This window comes from Simochromis diagramma, unplaced genomic scaffold (genome assembly GCF_900408965.1).
Source record: "Simochromis diagramma unplaced genomic scaffold, fSimDia1.1 OVJJ01000145.1, whole genome shotgun sequence".
Lineage (NCBI taxonomy): Eukaryota > Metazoa > Chordata > Actinopteri > Cichliformes > Cichlidae > Simochromis > Simochromis diagramma.
This window is the reverse complement of record NW_024387058.1, coordinates 137,282-157,788: the sequence shown is the minus strand read 5'-3', so window position 1 is coordinate 157,788 and position 20,507 is coordinate 137,282. Positions and strand designations below refer to the sequence as shown.

Sequence of the window (20,507 nt, the reverse complement as noted above, 5' to 3'; positions counted from 1 at the left end):
ACTGGTTTTGATCACTCAGTACGAGAGAGCACTCCGAGGTCACTCTTTTAAAACTACTTTAATCACTTTTTGTTTTCATAACTCACTCCCTTTGTCATATGACTTCTTCTATTCCTCAATTACAAACTCAAATGTATTTTATTAAACATTCACACCATTGTATCATTCATACAAAATAGCAAGCTGTTCTTCATTGCATATGATTGTGTTCTTAGCCAGGTTTAATCTGTGTCTATGCATTAATCTCCATGCGCTTGTCTTGTCTTTATAAGGTCAATGCATTTTCTGTTTGTGTGTGTGAATTTGCATATGTTGCTTTTGCAGTGTTTCAGACTCCTTCATAATTTTGCCTTTAAACAGTCAATTTTCTCCTTCCCAAATTTGCTAACCCAAATTCTGATTTCCCACCTTAAATAACAGCATTCCTTGACCTCAGCCAGAAGGTAGGGCTCCACTTGCCACTTTCCACCTCCGCCTTAGCCCAGCGGCTTTACCCTTGAGGTCCCGTCTTCTTCACTTCATCTCACCAGTGAGTCTGAGCTCACAAGGACTGAGTGGGGCCGAGTAATCGTGACTGTGCCTGCCTTAGGTTGTCCCAGGGTTTTGAGGTGGGATCTTACCCGTCATGGGCTATCCAGCCTTCCATACTCGCCTGATACGGGGACCAAGTGGGCACGGGAGGGAACACACTGGCTCTTCTTTTTGTTTCTGGTGGACATCTCTAAACACCATCATGAGTTCAGGCTTCAATTTCAGTCCAATTATACCCTGTATTCTCACAGTCGAACTGTCCGGCTTCACCTCTCACTGGTCCCGGTCCTCGTCTCTCAGTGTCCTTTTGTTGTCTTGAATTCTCCAGCTTCAGTATTTTCCTTTTAGATTAAGTCCCAGCCTGGCAAAATATCACATTCAGTGCCTTTAAACAGTCATATCACACTGTTCTTACCAGCCTGCAGTCCACCGTGCATGTTTCATCACGTGGTTTCTTCTTCTCTGTTGATCCTTTCAGTCGTCTCTTTCAAGATTACTCCAAGGATGGCAAATCTGACAATCAGTGTCCAGTGCTTTCCCACAGCTCATTATCCCACTGTCCAACTGTCCAGCCTGTAATTTACAGTACATGTTTCCACCTCGTGGTTCCTTACATGCTGCTGCTGATGTCACCAGTCAACAGTGTCAAAGGTTCAGTAGCACTGACTTTTGCCTGCTATTAATTCTTCTCAAATCCACGATGTTCTGTTGGTCTTCATCAGGAGATTAACTGTCCTTTGAGCTTCTTCTCAAGATGGGGACAAGTGCGAGGTCAAGCTGTAAGATTTTAAGCCAAAATCTGGCCTGTTTTCTCCCAATTATGCTACTCTACTGGTTTTGGCGCCGTACTCAAAATTCCAGGTTGAGAGAAGTCCACCTGTATTGACACGCTAAAGCATACGATTCATATCTTTTTCATTTATTTTCTTAAAATCTCCATACTTAATCTGCCTAGAGTTTAACTCATCTGTTTCTCTCTCTGGGTGCTCACTTGTCACCTTATATGGGCATGCAAACTTCCTGTCACCCACACCATTTCCTGTTACACACACACAGCACGCAGCTGCTCAGAGCAGCTCAAGCTGCTTTGCTGTTTCTGCAGGCTAATCAAACTTATTTTGTAATCTACAGACCCTCTGTAATTCTACTAACTTTTTGATCTAAAATGTAGCATCATTCACACAATGATTTCATAATCCTCTCACACACACTGCCTTTTAAATAAACTAAACTCTTTGCATTTGTCAGCATTCACATCACAGCCTTCAACGTGCTCACTTTCACTCCTGCAAGACGCAGAGATGGACATCTCCTTCACCTAACATAAAACTAAATTACCATATCAACATACAATTACTGAAATTCAAACTCAAATACACTGTCTGTTTTAATAAAGTCAAAGAGTAAATGGGTGTACCAAGTGTATGTACTTATGCGTTTTTGAACTGAAAGAAAAGAAACTCAAACTCTTATAACATCACTCATGCATCTCTTAAATTAAAAACACTTTCAAAGTTTAAAACCTCCTACTTTACATCACCAAAGAAATACCTCTCACATCTTTATTCATCATTCAAAACCTTCTAGTCACAGCATTCACACACTTAAACTGTGACTAGAGTTGAGGAGTATAACTCAAAACACACTTTCCTAAGAGTATTTTAGACATGCTTGTCATAATCAGAAAGAGCAAGTAAACAAAAACAAAGAAAAAAACGATTGAAACCTCTATTAATTCTCACCGCACACACAAGAAATTGAAAAAATAAAACACATCAGCAACTATTGCTGAACTATTCACTCACACACACACCGTCTAAAAATAGCAGCAGCATTGCCTCAGACTCCTTTCACACAGAGATCTTTTTTATATTACAAAGACGTCTTATATTTACAACTACTGTCAGATCTGTCAGCTTTAGCGCCTAACCAATTTCGACAAATTTCAGTTAACGGTCTAACCGATAAAGTCCAACTTTTTTGTAATCAATTAACCAGTATCTGTCCAACAGTTTCTGGCCTCATCTCTAAAATCCCTAACTCAATTTAAGAGTGTCCAACACCCAAGGTCCAACCTTTGCTGCCCAAAAAAGCGCAGATTACCGTTCCAAACGGTAAAGTGGTCCAACCACTAGTTATTCTGGAGTGCCCCAAGTTCCACAGTGACCAACTGACTATCCCTCTTCGAGGACAATGCCTAAGCGTCCTTGGCATTGGCAAGCGTTACCTCTGAGCACTGCGCTTCTTACCAGTCCAACTGGCGTTCTTGAATAATTTATACTACTTTGAAACAACAGTCAACACCCAAAACAAGTGTATAACTGAAGCAGGTCCAACCTTATAACCAAAAAATAACCAAATTCCCTAACCTACTAAAATCATTTCCAGCAGTCCAACTGCTTCCCGCGGTCCACCCGCATTAAATCCTTTTAGCGGTCCAACCGCATTAAATCCTTTCCAGCAGTCCAACTGCTTTAAATCCTCAGTACTGTCATGAGATTCTCATCAAAATCAAAACAGACATCCACCAGTAATTTCAGTGAGTAGACTTAAATTTTATCATGTCCAATTTGGCACACTTTGGAAATAATTCAACAGGTAGTGCCTTACCTTTGGATAAGCCGGCCTATGCCCACTCACTTCGACCACTGGCACTCATGTCTGCCCGTCCGACCACCTTGGACCCCGGATTTCTCCGTCTAAACCTCCAACTCTCCCTCCTCAATAACCGGACGAAGCCCCCAAATGTTAAGGGTTCAATATTGAGGAAGGGTACAAGAGGTGATTGAAGAATAACCACACTGATCCGGCCGGGTGAAGTCAAACGATGATTTTAATGAATACACGCGTGGGAAGACCATTCTGTACACAGACAGCAATTGATCTTCGACTTAATCAAAGCATAAACAGATTTTTATAGCATCAGGGTTTGATTTACTGACGCCCCCTCATGCGTCACAGATACATTTTATACATACGTCAAATCAACACCACAATGACTTTTAAGAAGAACATCATCTTCTATTTTCATGGCTGGCCCTTCCTGTCTACCTTTCAGTTCTTGTCTTGTTCCTCTTTCTTGCCGAGACACCAAGGAACGGTTCCTCTTTCACTGAGACACTTTCGCAGTTAGCACCAGACATGTCTAAACTCTTTCCTATAAATGAGTCTAACTAATGTGTTTGTGTGTGTGTATGTCACGACCTCACTCAGCCTCTATGTCACCTCTCGCACTTCTGACCTTTCACCAGGACAGAGGCTCACTGAGACTATGTGTATGTCTTCTACTAAATAAATGTTCTAATCAAAAACCTCTAATGAAACCTTAATATAAAATGACCTGATATAAGTGTTTTGTAAGCATGTATTGCAATTATCCTTCTATGTTCTAGTTTTCCCTCAACATGGATCATCTGAACAGTCACGTCAGTGAAGCTTTAAACCTTTTAAAGAACCTGAACATCAACTCAAATAAGCACAGATATGCAATATGTATAAAATAGTTATAACTGCATCTGGAATACAAAGTTATCATCATCATAAACATCTTAAGGCCATCTTAAAGCTATCTGTTACATTGTTAAAGCAATGATCAATTTGAATAACCTAGTACTTAGCCTGCTGCTCAAAATAACTTTCACTTCTGCAAACTCTCTGCAACTTCCTGTCAGCCTGCAACTTAGTCTTTCTGAAAGACACACACTGTTTAAACCTCTAAATGCAATATAAACTACAGATTATATTTATTAATGCAATGGTACTGTTGACAATTATTTACCAATAGCAGTAAAATAATTTCCCTGCTCCACAAAGTCTTGCAAGTTGATCGCAAAGGTTGGTTAAGTCTTTCTTAAATAAATTTGCCGTTAGTGATTTCATAATTCTAGGAATCGTCTAGTTTTCTTACAATGATCATGTTGCCACTTTTTTTTGCGTTACAACAACATTCCTCCTTATTTTAATGTTTTTTCCATCGTGCTCCATGGCAGAGAAACACACAAATATCCTTTTTCCTGGGCCTGGTTTAAGTAAGAGAGCTGGATTAACGGCTTCTGTGGGCGAGAAGAAGCAAAAAACACATTTTGCATTAGAGTATGATTTATTGTTGGCGTCAGAGATGCAAAATAACGAATACTTCAATACTGTACTTAAGTAGAATTTTCTGGTATCTTTACTTTACTGCTGTACTTTTTTGTGCCTACTGTATACTTCTTTATACTTCTACTTCTCACATTTTAGCACGCGTATCTGTACTTTGTAATCCGTACATTTGTAAATCAGCCCCCCGCACGCGTGCTTTGGACGCAAGATTACTTCAAAAATTTGTACATAAATTATATTTTAGACCCTGTACTTCTTACTTCGACTTGACTAAAAAGTCGAGTGGGTGCTTTTTAAACAGAGGTATCTAAACTGTAGTAAGGAACGTGTGTACTTGTGACACCTTTGGTTAGCGTCAACACTGTAAATTTCGTCACAAACAGATTTATATATTTATCAATACTTCTATTCATTATTCTATTCTGTACAGCTTTTTTATTGCCTAGATTTTAGTTAGCCCCTGTTCAATTGACTGTTATATGTCAATAGAAACATGTCTCACAAATTAAAGTGTCTTGTAAAATATTTGTGGGTTTTTTTTCAAGAATTTTCTTCCCAAATCTATTACATGCCAACTGTAAATTGTTATTTCTGCTAAAACCTTAACTTAAATGTGTATATGGTGTTTATCTGTTTCTCTCTCTGTTTTAGATGCACATATCAATCTGGAATTCGGGCTTAAAGCCAGAATTGCAGGAATGCAACACGTGTTGCAGAGGACTCTTTCACTGCCCTCTGTGCCCCACTTTCAGCCCTACTGTCAGGGCAAAGATTGAGGAGCATCTAAGTGTGCATATAAAAAATGCTTTGCCTTTCAAAGGTATGTTTGTATTAAATATACTTTATAGTTATAAATATGCACTTTTTTAAGCATTTCTGCAGTATCTTTGTTGACTTAAAAGTTGCTGTTGATATTGTACAGTTCAGTGCATTCATCTGCAACAAAAATAGTGTTTTTATAAAATATATTTTTATTTACTTTTCACCACTTTTCTTGACATAACTTTTGTGATCCATACCATTTTGCTTTCATTATTGAGGTTGGCTTGGATGTTTTTGTTAACATGTACAATCTGATTGTTAGACAAATTGATTGCATTCTATACAACTACATTTAAATTACGTCTGTTTGTTTGTTTGTTTGTTTTTTTCTCTTACAGATAAAATGATATGCCGGTGCAGGCTGCCTTGTAGGACAACAGGACACTTTCACTGCCCTGTCTGTAAGATTACAATCATACGGCGTGGGGATATGGCAAGGCATTTACTGTCTTGTCAGCATTCTTCAATGCCAAGTCAGCCACCATTATCAGGACTGCTCTCTGCTGAACTCTCCGAGGAGACCCGTATTCCTCCGGCAGTACTCTTCGAGGAGCCCCGTCTCCCCCCCAAGGTTTTGTCTTCGGTATCTGAACCATTTTCTGAGTCTTTGTTAGAACATTCATATGCTCTATCCTCTGTGTTCAATAAAACTGCAGCTGATGGAAAGTCCATGAAAATGACATGCCCTCACTGTGGCCTTACTCTTCGTACCAAAAACTACAAGGCTCACATGATGAGGAAGCACTCCAACCAATCAATAGATGTTTGCCTGGCCAGTCATCTGCAGTGTGTTTGTGTAGATGAAACTACAGGGTTATTTGCTGTGCAGAGAACTGGCCATGGGTTTTCTGTGCCAGTTCACGTTCAGAGGAAAACATGGGGGATGTCTCACAATATCAGATGTGAGCTGGAGGAATGTCAGCAATACCAGTTGTTGGCCCAGCGGAGCGGACTAGGCTTCAGTTGATGTGAGCACCTTCGCTCACTAGATTACTGCCGAGAAACTGTAAAGGAAGTTTTTCTTCAAGAGCACATCGTGATGGAAATGGTGGACCTTAAATTTTTTGGAGAGGCCAAAGCTGCTACATGCATAAAGAGACAGAAAGCTGCCCAGATGGGACATGCTCCACTTTGTGTGAGGGTGGATTTTGGTGGATCCTCAACACAGATCTGTTTGTCTGTATTTGAGCCGGAAATACACAGTTTCTGCCGTCTTGGCAGAATATTTGTGACTTACAATGCTCTGAGGAACACCTGGCATTGTGCTTGTGCAAAGCCACGGATATCATGTCCTCATAAAAACATAGCTAAATGGCATCTCTTCCAGACACAGAGAGACATCTTCAAATCAACTGTACCACTATCATCAGGCACCCCATCACAGATGACTCAGGAGAGTTCTTCCTTTGAGGACAATGCTGCCGTCGAAAGGAGTATACGCTATATTTTTAAAGAGAAAAAAATACCTGGATCTCTTCCAGAAAATGTCATCTCACAGAAAATGGATCATCAGAAACAGCTCTTTCCATGTGAAACGCTGTGCCAGGTGTGCCCAGAGCACCCAAACTTGATGAGGCTGTTCTAGTTACCAATAAAGCGAGGATTGTCAGCATGATGGGAGTGATTGAGAGTAAGTTTTAATGAATAAGATTAAACATCATTGTGAAATAATTAGTTATAATTGTTCCTATACTAATGTTTTGACATTAATGTGATTTGTCTTTAACAGATGTTTCAATCACAGGGAGATCCTGTTCTAAGGTTTGCTTAGTGCAAGTCTATCCCAAGGGTCAGCGAGACAACCTGAACCATACATGCTGAAAACTTGTAGTGGTGTAACACACATGACTGGTAGAAGAGCATGTGGCTACATGGTTGAGTCATTAGATGGAAAAATGAGTTTCCCTCTCCCCGCGCTCATTGAGTGCAATGCCATCCCCAACAACAGGGAAGAGGTGCCAACTGCAGAAGCTGCTTTACACCACCCGCACCTGAAAGCAATAGCTGCTCAAATACCACCTCTCGACCCAAGTGCAGACATTCTGTTGCTGATAGGACGCAACCTTCTGAGAATTCACAAAGTGAGAGAGCAAATCAACGGCAGAGATAATGACCCATTTGCACAGAAGCTTGACCTAGGCTGGGTTATCATTGGCGATGTGTGTCTTGGTAATGCCCACAAGCCAAATAAAGTGAATGTTCTGAAAACTTATGTATTGGACAATGGACGCCCAAGCTATCTCACTCCCTGCGACAGTCACCTTAGTGTAAAGGAGGACTTCAGTCTGAGCCAAACCAAAGCCATCTCCAGTCAACTGCCATCTGCTCACTCACACCAAAGGCCCACAGCTGAGAATTTGGGAGACTCTGTGTTTTGTCACACCAGTAACGACAACCACCTTGCTCATTCAGCTGAAGATGTAATCTTTTTGAAAAAGATGGCAGGCTTCTTCAAGGACAATACAAACAGCTGGGTTGCACCACTCCCGTTCCGAACCCCCAGATGCAAACTCCCGGATAACCGGTCCTATGCCTACCAATGGCTGATGTCGTTACGACGTACGCTCGACAAGAAACCAGAAATGAAAACACATTTTGTGGAATTCATGCAGAAAATGCTAGATAACCAACACGCAGAGCTCGCACCACCTCCCAATAGAGACAAAGAGAACTGGTATCTCCCGATTTTTGGTGTGTACCATCCCCAAAAGCCGGGGAAGATACGCGTTGTGTTTGATTTGAGTGCACAGTTTGATGGAGTGTGCCTCAATGAGTTGCTGCTTTCTGGCCCGGACCTGAACAACACACTTTTGGGTGTGCTGCTTCGCTTCAGGAAAGAACCAGTCGCAGTCACAGCTGACATTGAACAAATGTTCTACTGCTTTGTGGTCCAAGAAGACCACAGAGACTACCTTCGCTTTCTTTGGTACAAAGACAACGACCTTAGCAAAGACGTAGTAGACTACAGAATGAGGGTGCATGTCTTTGGTAACAGTCCTTCCCCGGCAGTGGCAATTTACGGGCTGAGACTGGCAGCAAGGGAAGCAGAAAGTGAGTATGGAACTGATGCCCGAGACTTAGTAGAGCACAACTTCTATGTCGATGACACATTGAAGTCTTTCCCAACTGCAGCTGAGGCTGTTGATGTCCTACAGAGAACTCAGAAAATGCTTGCTCTCTCAAATCTACGTCTCCACAAGATTTCTTCGAATAAAGTGGAAGTGGTGAGTGCATTCCCCCCTGAGGATAGGGCCAAAGATATCAAAGATCTCGATTTAACAACAGATGAGCTTCCAGTCCAGCGCAGCTTAGGGGTAAGTTGGTACCCCACAACAGACATGTTCACATTCCACGTTCCACAAGAGCAAAAACCCTTCACTCGCCGGGGCGTACTCTCAACAGTGAACAGCTTGTTTGACCCTCTTGGTTTGCTTGCACCTGTAACCATCAAAGGCAGACTTCTTCTCACAGAGCTCTCCAGCGGCAACCTTGAGTGGGACAGTTCCTTACCCCAAGACATGTACGATGGCTGGAGAAGGTGGCATGACTCGCTACGAAGTCTCACAAACCTGCACATTCCCCGCCCCTATGTCACGTTCTCCATCTCACAAGCCACATTCATTGAACTTTGTGTTTTCTCAGACGCTTCAGTGAAAGCCATTGCTGCGGTAGCTTACCTGAAGGTCACATGAAGATAGGCACAGTGAGGTCAGATTCGTTATGGGTAAGGCCAAACTAGCTCCTGTACCAGAACTGACCATTCCTCGATTAGAGCTGTGCGCTGCAGTGCTTGCTGTGGAGATGTCAGAGCTTCTCACAGTAGAACTAAACGTAAAGATTGAGAAGACAACATTCTACACTGACAGTAAAGTGGTGTTAGGATACATTAACAATCAAAGCAGAAGATTCCTTGTATATGTGAACAATCGTGTACAGAGAATCAAGCAGTCTTCCCTACCAGATCAATGGAGATACGTCCCATCAGAGCACAGTCCTGCTGATCATGGCTCTCGGTCTGTACCAGCAGACAAACTCTCTGGTACTTCATGGTTGTACGGCCCAGCATTTCTTCTCAATCAGGAGACTCTCTCCCCAGGAAAAGGGTCCATTTGAACTTGTCAATCCAGAGTCGGACATTGAAATTCGACATAACGTCAATGTGCTTGTGACCACAACTGCTCCAGGTGCCTTGGGTTCATCACGCTTTGAAAGATTCTCAAAATGGACTTCCCCTGTCCAAGCGGTGGCCTACCTTCGCCACATCTCCCACAGTTTCAAATCTAAAGATGGTGGTGCCTGTAGCGGCTGGCATCTTTGTAAGGCTAGTCTCACAGATGAAGCGTTATCTGAAGCAGAGCACACGATCATCAGGTGTGTCCAGCGTGAAGTCTACGCAGAAGAAATAAAATGCATCATGGCAAAACGAGACTTACCTCGCAACAGTGCTCTTCACAAACTTCATCCCATCATCGATGGCAAAAACTTATTGCGAGTAGGAGGTCGACTTGCAGAGTCTGGCTTGCCGAGTCATCAAGCTAACCTTTTTCTGATACCAGCGAAGCATCACATTGCAACACTTCTCATTCGACATCACCATGAAGCCACCCAGCACCAAGGAAGACACTTCACTGAGGGGGCTGTGAGAGCAAATGGCTTATGGGTAGTTGGTTCTAAGAGGTCTATCAGCAGTGTAATCCACAAATGTGTCACCTGCAGAAAGCTTCAAGGTAGAACAGAGCAGCAAATCATGTCTGACTTACCTGCCGAACGCCTTCAGACGGACCCCCCATTCTCTTATGTTGGCCTCGATGTATTTGGACCGTGGGAGGTTTCAACACGCCGCACCAAAGGTGGTCATGCAAACAGTAAGAGATGGGCAGTCTTGTTCACTTGCATGTCTACACGGGCTGTTCATATTGAAGTGATTGAAACTCTCAGCTCTTCCAGTTTCATCAATGCTCTTCGCAGGTTCTTTGCGATCAGAGGCCCTGCCAAACAGTTGAGGTCAGATTGCGGAACCAATTTCATTGGTGCCTCCAAGGACCTAAAGTTGCATTCCCCAAAACCTGGTGAGACAAGTGTGGATGACTACCTACGCAAGCAGAGGTGTTCCTGGGTGTTTAATGCTCCTCACTCATCTCACATGGGTGGCGCTTGGGAGCGTATGATAGGCATCTCACGACGCATCCTAGACTCAATGCTCCTACAAGCAGGAAACCCTACTCTAACTCACGAGGTCCTGACAACGTTAATGGCGGAAGTCACGGCTATTATCAACGCAAGGCCCCTGGTACCCGTTTCCTCGGATCCAGACGCTCCCTTAATCCTGACCCCCTCAGCTCTGCTCACCCAGAAGTTTGATCCGATCCCAACTCCACCTGGGGATTTCACCAAGGCCGACATATATACACGGCAGTGGAAGAGAGTTCAAGCCCTTGCTGACACATTCTGGGCCAGGTGGCAGAGGGAGTACCTCCACATGCTCCAAGGTCATCAGAAATGGCAGCGCAGCAAACCAAACTTGAAGGAAGGAGACGTTGTTCTTCTGAAGGACAAGCAACTAAAAAGAAATGAGTGGCCTATGGGTGTCATCGTGAAGACACTTCCAAGCAGAGATGGAGTTGTCAGAAAGATGGAAGTGAAGGTGACACGCGACAAGATTGCAAAGACATTCTGTAGACCCATTTCGGACTGTATCCTTCTTCTGAGAGATTGGTCTCATGTGTAAATAGGGTCTAGTGGCAATCTTAAAATAATGCCAGGCGGGGAGTGTACTGGAACTGTTTGTATGTTATTTCTCCAGGCCCATAGGGGGCGCAGGTTTGCACAGTTTGCTATGTTTAGCCAATTAGTCACTAACAGAAGTGTGATAGGAAGTGTTTGCTCATGAGTGAAGCAAGACATGGTGTGTTTCTTCTGATCCAAAGCCATCCACTCCGTTAAATCCCTTTGAGTGGCAATATGAGTAAGTTTCTTAGTTGTGTTTACCTTTCAGACAGGGTATATGAGATTATTGAAGCGATTTGGAAACATTTCATGTGTTTTATATGTCCACTTAAGTTCAACCCAAGCTAATGTTTATGTGACATTTCTGTATTCTGTATCATTTCAGTTTCACACTTTTTTGCATTAAATCCTGTCCAAATACAACATGTGCCTGTTCCTTGGAGGAAGTGATGCAAGAGAGAGTTTAGCTGGCTGTGAATCTCAATATAGGACACTGGGTCACATTGAGTGCAACAGTACAACTCTTATTTGCCTTGTATGTCTACTGTACAAACTGAACTGGAATGACTGACTGTTCACTTTATGATTTCAATAAAGTTTGAAAAAAAAAAAAAACCTCTTCGGCCGCTCCCTTCTGCCATATTTTGCGGCAAAATTATCCACACCCACTGCCGCGCTATGAATTGTGGGATATATGGGACCACGAAGCGTGCACCGGACCACGCTTGATATTTGGGGAAATCGACGGTGCATTTGGAGTATGCATTTGAAATACACTTTGAACTGGGACAGCCGTCGTCGCGTGGCGGTGACGTAACCGCACTTAAAATGGGTACTTCAAGCGTGCAGACCCTGAATTGGGACACAGCCTATGGCCCTTTCTCAATTCTAAGTACGCAAGTACGTACTCGCGTTCTCGGCGAGATCGGACTTGCCGAGACTGCCCCGGAGTACGGACTTGCCGAGAACGTGAGCACGGACTTGCGATTTGTATAATTGGAACACCAGCGTACTTGATGATGTCACATGTCCGGAGGTTTTACTGCCACCCCCTCTTAATTTAACACTGAGTAATATATTATGAAGCTTAACTTTAATCACAGCCAAACCGATTTACTCAGGAACAAATAAAACACTGAAATAAACCAAACATTAACATTTAGAAGTGATTTAAGTGACTTATATATCATGTTTAACATCATATTTCCTGAAGTATTCAGACACTTATTTGAAGCCCCTTCAGCAGGAATCACAGTAGCAGCTGTTTTTGGGGTAGATGCAACGAGACTCGTCCACACCTGGATTTTCTGTCCTTCTACTTTCTAAATACTGTAATGATGGTTAAATGTTATTTTACAGTGACATGTTGGTTATCTCTGCACACTGTTGTTATTTCTTTAAGATACATGTTTGGTTGTCCTGCAGGAAAAAGGGAGTTTATGTGTGCAGGAAGGGGAGGGGGGTCCTTGTTTTTGTGTGACTGTGCGGGGCTGAAGTGAGGTGTTGTACGAGAGCACTCTTCACAGAGTTAACGGCCCGTTTGCCTGTGCAGTAGCGGTTTTAGATACGGGCGACACGGGCGGTTGCCCGGGGCGGCATCATGGTGGGGGGCGGCATCACGGGCATCGGCAAAAAAAAAAAAAAAAAAAAATGCTCGTACTCATGTGGCCCGACGTCAGCCAGCGCATATTGGGAATGGCATAGGCACCGATTGGTTTTCTATCGCCCTGGGAGTAAGGACGCCCTTCGTTTGCGAGGTGCGCGCCTGCAGCTTGCGTCGCAGAGAGGAGAGGGCGGGGCGGCGAGGAATTTTCTGACCGGCTGGAGCAGCATCTAATAACGATCTCGCAAAGTAAAACAAAATAAAAATAAACCAACAAACGCGAAAACACCAGACATTATGATACAGACTTATAATTTTCACCAATGTTTTTTCAAAATTCTATACTTGCTGCTGAAGTCAAAAGTAAACTTTATTGTCATCTCCGCTACATACAGTCCAGTAGAGAGACGAGACGACAAGGCTCCAGTTACAGCAGTGCAAGCAAACAAAAAATATATGTAAGAAGAGTAAGAAAATAAATATACACTTTAGGACCAGGGGTAAAGGGATCAATAACAATTTAAAATTTACAGTTTGATGATTTAAAGTCTCACACACAAGCCGTCAAAAGGGGAGGGGGGGCAGCTGCTTCCAAATAGAGCACATTTCATTCATAATGATGTGAATCCAAGCCCATCATGTATTCATGATTTGAATCCTGGGTTGTGTGAAATCCCAGAAATACACCTTACACAAAGTGAATCTGTGAACTAAGGTGTAGGTGTGTTAGATCATGTTGTGGTGATCCTTGGGTTGAGATGGGTGTTCATACTGGAGTGCAAAATTAAAACCAATGGAAGATGGACAAGAAAAGTTCAAAGCCATCAGGTCCTCAGTTTAGAAAAAAAGGAGGAGAAACGAGCAAAAGATGCAGGTAAGCAGATGTGTCATTGGATAATGGCAGGTCATCCTGAAACAATCAGAATCAGAATACTTTATTAATCCCTAAGGAAATTATGTGAGTTACAGTTGCTCCAAGAGGAAATGGTAAAAATAGCAACAGTAACAGACTAAACTCCAAACAATACATTATGTTACAAATTTTAACATTAATTAGTCATTGTCAGTTGTTGATTCGCCCTGTTCTCATTGTATGACGAATTATGATGGCTGTTTGGTAGCCGTTTGCATACTATGCATACTCTCTCTCTCTTCATATATATGTGTGTGTGTGTACAACAATTTTATGTTAATGTACAATCCTTAATATGTTTTGTGTGTGTGTGTGTGTGTGTGTGTGGGGGGGGGGGGGGGGGCAGAGGGAGTGTTCACCCAGGGTGCCAAACTGGCTAGGACCGCCACTGTGCCTGTGTTACCAAATAAACAGACAAACTGAGATCAAAACGTCTGGTTCTTGCGAACGTTACACTGGTGTCAGAAGTGAAGAAAAAAAAAAAACACCGAAAACGCCCGACACCCTGTTGCTGGCGACGCTGACCGTCAGGATGTTGCCGGACAAGATTAAGAAGGAGACGGAGGAGAGGGAGGAGAGGGAGGTTCGTCCGCGCTCGCCTGCCCATAGAGTGAGGGAAACGGCGCTGCGGCTGTCTGCTGAGGCTGGATTTTCTCCAGGTTTGACTAGGCTCGGGAACTTTTCGCACAGTGGCCACGATTCTGGTGGGAGGGAGTCGACCTCGCTTGGCGCGCCGTCACGTGATGTAAACAAACATGGCGGCGCCCAGCAAGCTGCGGCGAATACAGGGAGTGCAGAATTATTAGGCAAGTTGTATTTTTGAGGAATAATTTTATTATTGACCAACAACCATGTTCTCAATGAACCCAAAAAACTCATTATTAATCAAAGCTGAATGTTGTTGGAAGTAGTTTTTAGTTTGTTTTTAGTTTTAGCTATTTGAGGGGGATATCGGTGTGTGCAGGTGACTATTACTGTGCATAATTATTAGGCAACTTAACAAAAAACAAATATATACCCATTTCAATTATGTATTTTTACCAGTGAAACCAATATAACATCTCTACATTCACAAATATACATTTCTGACATTCAAAAACAAAACAAAAACAAATCAGCGACCAATATAGCCACCTTTCTTTGCAAGGACACTCAAAAGCCTGCCATCCATGGATTCTGTCAGTGTTTTGATCTGTTCACCATCAACATTGCGTGCAGCAGCAACCACAGCCTCCCAGACACTGTTCAGAGAGGTGTACTGTTTTCCCTCCTTGTAAATCTCACATTTGATGATGGACCACAGGTTCTCAATGGGGTTCAGATCAGGTGAACAAGGAGGCCATGTCATTAGTTTTTCTTCTTTTATACCCTTTCTTGCCAGCCATGCTGTGGAGTACTTGGACGCATGTGATGGAGCATTGTCCTGCATGAAAATCATGTTTTTCTTGAAGGATGCAGACTTCTTCCTGTACCACTGCTTGAAGAAGGTGTCTTCCAGAAACTGGCAGTAGGACTGGGAGTTGAGCTTGACTCCATCCTCAACCCGAAAAGGCCCCACAAGCTCATCTTTGATGATACCAGCCCAAACCAGTACTCCACCTCCACCTTGCTGGCGTCTGAGTCGGACTGGAGCTCTCTGCCCTTTACCAATCCAGCCACGGGCCCATCCATCTGGCCAATCAAGATTCACTCTCATTTCATCAGTCCATAAAACCTTAGAAAAACCAGTCTTGAGATATTTCTTGGCCCAGTCTTGACATTTCAGCTTGTGTGTCTTGTTCAGTGGTGGTCGTCTTTCAGCCTTTCTTACCTTGGCCATGTCTCTGAGTATTGCACACCTTGTGCTTTTGGGCACTCCAGTGATGTTGCAGCTCTGAAATATGGCCAAACTGGTGGCAAGTGGCATCTTGGCAGCTGCACGCTTGACTTTTCTCAGTTCATGGGCAGTTATTTTGCGCCTTGGTTTTTCCACACGCTTCTTGCGACCCTGTTGACTATTTTGAATGAAACGCTTGATTGTTCGATGATCACGCTTCAGAAGCTTTGCAATTTTGAGACTGCTGCATCCCTCTGCAAGATATCTCACTATTTTTGACTTTTCTGAGCCTGTCAAGTCCTTCTTTTGACCCATTTTGCCAAAGGAAAGGACGTTGCCTAATAATTATGCACACCTGATATAGGGTGTTGATGTCATTAGACCACACCCCTTCTCATTACAGAGATGCACATCACCTAATATGCTTAATTGGTAGTAGGCTTTCGAGCCTATACAGCTTGGAGTAAGACAACATGCATGAAGAGGATGATGTGGACAAAATACTCATTTGCCTAATAATTCTGCACTCCCTGTATAAAAATGCCTAAGTTCAGCGGCAAGACGCCATGGGAAGTGTTTATTGCACAGTTTGAGCTGTTAGCTGTTGCAGCTGGCTGGTCTGAGGAACATAAAGCTTTCCAACTGGCTTTGTGCCTGTGTGAGGATGCAGCTGCATGTCTGCTGCTGCTGACCGAGAAGCAAAGGGGAGATTATAATGCTCTGGTTGTGGCACTTCAGAGACGTTTCGGGCAGTATAACCAACCAGTGCTGCTGAGGTTGGAGTTCCACAACAGACGCAGATTGCCAGGAGAGCCCCTTGGCATTTTGGCCCATGAAGTCGAGTGTCTTTGCCGGAGGGCGTATGACAGCATACCACCATCAGTGCAGGCGGAGTTAGCTTGGGACCAGTTCCTGCAGGCCCTGAGCCCTAAAGAGCTCTGTATGCAAACTCAGCTTGCTCGACCGGCCAACTCAGTGCAGCCGTGGAGCTAGCGTTGGAAAGGGAGATGCTTGCAGGATCCTCTGGGGGTGCTGATGACAGACATGTGGTGAGGGCTATGTCAGCACCTGTGGAGCAGATGGAGATGCCAGCGGGCCTGTGCAGTTTGGTTCAGACGGCTTCTCTGCAGTCGCCGTCCCCTCGGGCTGGCCCACGCCGCCGACCACAGAGCTGCTGGGGATGTGGACAAGTTGGACACCTCATCAGGCAGTGCCCCAAGCTTGCAGCGGTTCAGGGAAACACCCACGGGCCCATGTAGGTGGGAGTACACGGGCCAGGGAGAACGACATCCCCACACCACCGCCACTTCCACCCGGTGCAGTCATCACTGTGGGCTGGACCCAAGTTGGCGACTTTTGCCATGTTCCAGTGATGATTGCGGGGGTGTCCTGTACTGCCCTTCTGGACACGGGGTCCAATGCAACGCTGGTCTGACCCGATGTCGTCCCAACCGGAGCTGCTGTGCAACCAACTAATGTGCGACTTAAGTCTGTGACCGGTGATCTGGCCCCAATTAGAGGGAGGGGAGTGTTCCAGTTTAGGGTGGGGGACCTCGGTGTGCCTTATGCTGCCTGGGTGGCTGAAGTGCAGGACGCCTGCATCCTTGGGCTGGATTTTTTGCGAGCCATTGGTGGTGTACTGGACTTAAGCAAAGGCTTCCTCATACTCCCTGATGGGAAGAAGGTGCAGCTTATTCCTCCCCCGGTCTGCCCAGCATCTGCCGCGGCGTCCACCTCCACCTCGGAGACCCCAGCAGACCCGCCAGCAGAACAGCAAGCGGGGGAGGAGGAGAGGCTCTTAGCAGTGAGGAGCATCTGGTCAAAGAACTGTGAGGGGCTGACTCCACAGCAGTAAGAAAGGCTATGGCAGGTACTAAGAGAGTTTAGTGACATTTTTGCCCTGAAAGAAAGTGATGTTGGCTTGACACACTTGGTAGAGCACGTCATTGAGACCGGGGATGCCCAGTCTATTAAAGTGTGCCCCCGCCACCTGCCCCTGGCTCATCAGGAGGCTGCTGACAGAGAGTTGTGTGAAATGATGAAGGCGGGCATCATAGAGCCATCTGATAGCCTGTGGGCCTCCGCTGTGGTGATGATGCCTAAGAAAAACAGCCCAAGGATGCGTTTCTGTGTGGACTACAGACCACTCAACAAAGTGACGAAAAAGGACTCTTACCCCCTTCCCAGGATTGACGAGTCTCTTGATTTAGTAGCCGGATCCTCCTGGTTCTCCACCCTGGACCTGCGGAGTGGCTACTGGCAGGTGCCACTGTCCCCTGAATCCAGACCGAAGACAGCCTTCTGCACTAACAGGGGACTATGGCAGTTCAAAGTCCTGAGCTTTGGTCTTTGCAACGCTCCTGCTACCTTCGAGAGGCTTATGGACAGTGTGCTGGCTGGTGTCCCACGGCAACGGTGTCTGGTCTACCTGGATGACCTTCTAGTACACGGGAGCTCCTTTGATGCTGCCCTGGATGCTCTGAGACAAGTGTTGGGGAGGGTGGCGGCTGCAGGCCTGAAGCTGCACCCGACAAGAGCCACTTCATGAGGAGGGAGGTGGAGTTTCTGGGCCACAAGCTGGGTCACAAGGGCATCCGCCCTTTGAAGGAAAAAATTCACACCATTACTGAGTGGCCCACACCAGCGGACCAGAAACAGCTCAAAAACTTCCTAGGACTGGCGTCTTATTACAGGAGGTTTGTGAAGGGCTTTTCCTCTATTGCTGCACCACTCTTCCGCCTGCTGTAGAAGGACCGTGACTTCATCTGGACCCAGGACTGTCAGCAGGCATTCAATACCCTCCGCAGATCGCTGACAGAGTCCCCAGTCCTCACCCCCCCCTGACCCCCCCCCCCTGCCTTTTGTCCTGGACACTGACGCAAGTAATGTGGGGCTGGGAGCTGTGTTGTCGCAGGTTGGGCCGGAAGGTGAGAAGGTGGTGGCGTACTTCAGCCGGGTCCTGAAGTACGCCACTACTGTGGCGCTACTATGTCACATGACGAGAGCTGCTGGCCGTGGTGAGACACTTTAAGTACTACCTCTGTGGCACATCATTTGTTATCAGAACTGATCATGCCGCCCTCCAGTGGCTGATGTCTTTCAGGGAGCCAGAGGGACAGGTTGCTTGCTGGCTGGAGGAGCTCCAAGCCTTCAATTTCACTGTGGAGCACAGACCAGGGACACACCATTCTAACGCAGACGCTCTCTCTCACCGCCCATGTGCTGCAGCTGGCTGCCGTCACTGTGAGAGGCGAGAGGAGATAGAGCGGGAACTCACAACAATAGACGGAGCAACACAGCTTGCCTGCAGGGCTCTTCTGGTGGTGGATGCAGCAGAGTGGAGGGCACGGCAAGAACAAGACACTGACCTGCTGCCAGTCCTGCAGTGGATGGAGAGGGAGGAGCGACCCCTTTGGGATGAGGTCACTGGGTTTTCCATCTGTACCAGGGGGCTGTGGGCCAAGTTTCTAGCTCTCAGGCTGAAGGAGGGTGTGTTGGAGCATGCCTGGAAGGATCCTGCCACAGGGGAGGAGAGGTGGCAGGTTGTGGTGCCAAGGTCGCTGAGGTCAGCTGTGCTGGAAGCCTGCCGTGGGAGCACTGGCTCCGGCCACTTTGGGGTCTCCAAGACCCTCCGCCACCTCTGCCAGGGCTACTACTGGGGTCAGCAGCGGAGGGATGTGGAGGACTTTTGCTGCAGCTGTGATGCATGTTCCTCGCACAAAGGGCCACAGGTCCAGTCCCAGGCTCAGCTTCAGCAGCAACCAGCAGGAGCTCCAATGGAGCGAGTAGCTGTGGAGGTCATGGGCCCATTTCCTCGTACAGACAGAGGAAACCGCTATGTCCTTGTGGCCATGGACTATTTTACCAAGTGGCTGGAAGCATATGCCATCCCAGATCAGGAGGCTGAGACTGTCGCTGATGTATTAGTGGAGGGGATGTTCAGCCGCTTTGGAACAGCAGAGACCCTCCACAGTGACCAGGGGCGTAACTTTGAGTCCAAGGTATTGGCTGCCATGTGTGAACACCTTGGGATTAAGAAGACTCGCACCACCCCACTTCACCCCCAAAGCGATGGACTGGTGGAAAGGTTTAACAGGACGCTAGCCCAGCAGCTAGCCATCCTTACCTCAGAACACTAACGGGACTGGGACTACCATCTTCCCCTTATCCTCATGGCCTACAGGTCGCAATGCAAGACTCCACCCAATGTATGCCTGCTCATGTTAGGGAGAGAGCTGAGAACTCCTGCAGAGTTGGCTTTTGGGAAGCCCCCGGATGCGCCAGAGGCACCACCAGGCCGGGACTACGCAAGGAAGCTGCAGGACCGGCTGGATTCTGCACATTCCTACGCCCGGGAGCAGCTGGCGAAGGTAGGCCTGCGCCAAAAGAGGAATTATGACATCACCACTAAGGGGAGGCACTTCCGTGCTGGGGAGCTGGTGTGGGTCTACAGCACAAAGAGAAAGAAAGGACGGTGTCCTAAACTGGATTGCAGCTGGGTGGGGCCCTGCAGCGTCCTGGAGCGAGTGGGGGAAGTTGTTTAAAGGGTGCAGTTGCCTCCTAGAGGGAGGAAAGTGGCGCTGCACAGAGACCGGATGGCCCCCTATAGAGGGCAGTGTCTCCCCTCCTTCCCTGAGGGATGTGTACAGAGCTTCCATGACCCTGCACAGAGGGACCCCCGGCCAGAGCTGCGTTCCCCTCCCTCGGACTCTTCACCTCAAAGCCCCAAAGCTCCGTGTACACCCCAGGGGCTCAGGAGGTCAAGGAGGGAACATAGGCTACCACCCCGCCTCAGAGACTGTGTTGTTCCCTCGGGGACGAGGTACTTATTGCTGGGGGGGCAGTGTAACAATGGTTAAATGTTATTTTACAGTGACATGTTGGTTATCTCTGCACACTGTTGTTATTTCTTTAAGATACATGTTTGGTTGTGCTGCAGGAAAAAGGGAGTTTATGTGTGCAGGAAGGGGAGGGGGGTCCTTGTTGTTGTGTGA

At 46.0% G+C, this 20,507-nt stretch overlaps 1 protein-coding gene and 1 long non-coding RNA gene across 2 annotated transcripts; both read left to right on the top strand.

Annotated features, from left to right (window-relative positions):
• The first annotated feature begins 4,341 nt into the window (after nt 1-4,341).
• Nucleotides 4,342-5,915, top strand: LOC120742063. The gene is made up of 3 exons (XR_005697747.1): nt 4,342-4,365; nt 5,284-5,452; nt 5,793-5,915. It is a non-coding gene; the product is annotated as an uncharacterized LOC120742063 (long non-coding RNA).
• Nucleotides 5,916-10,185: 4,270 nt separating this feature from the next.
• Nucleotides 10,186-11,735, top strand: LOC120742062. The gene is made up of 2 exons (XM_040045193.1): nt 10,186-11,419; nt 11,567-11,735. The coding sequence occupies exon 1, from the start codon at nt 10,202-10,204 to the stop codon at nt 11,180-11,182; it is 981 nt and encodes a 326-aa protein (XP_039901127.1). The 5' UTR covers nt 10,186-10,201; the 3' UTR covers nt 11,183-11,419; nt 11,567-11,735.
• The last annotated feature ends 8,772 nt before the right edge of the window (nt 11,736-20,507 follow it).

What these genes read in the sequence shown, in the direction of transcription:
- LOC120742062 (XM_040045193.1), top strand. Translation starts at nt 10,202, where the DNA reads ATGTCTGACTTACCTGCCGAACGCCTTCAGACGGACCCCCCATTCTCT.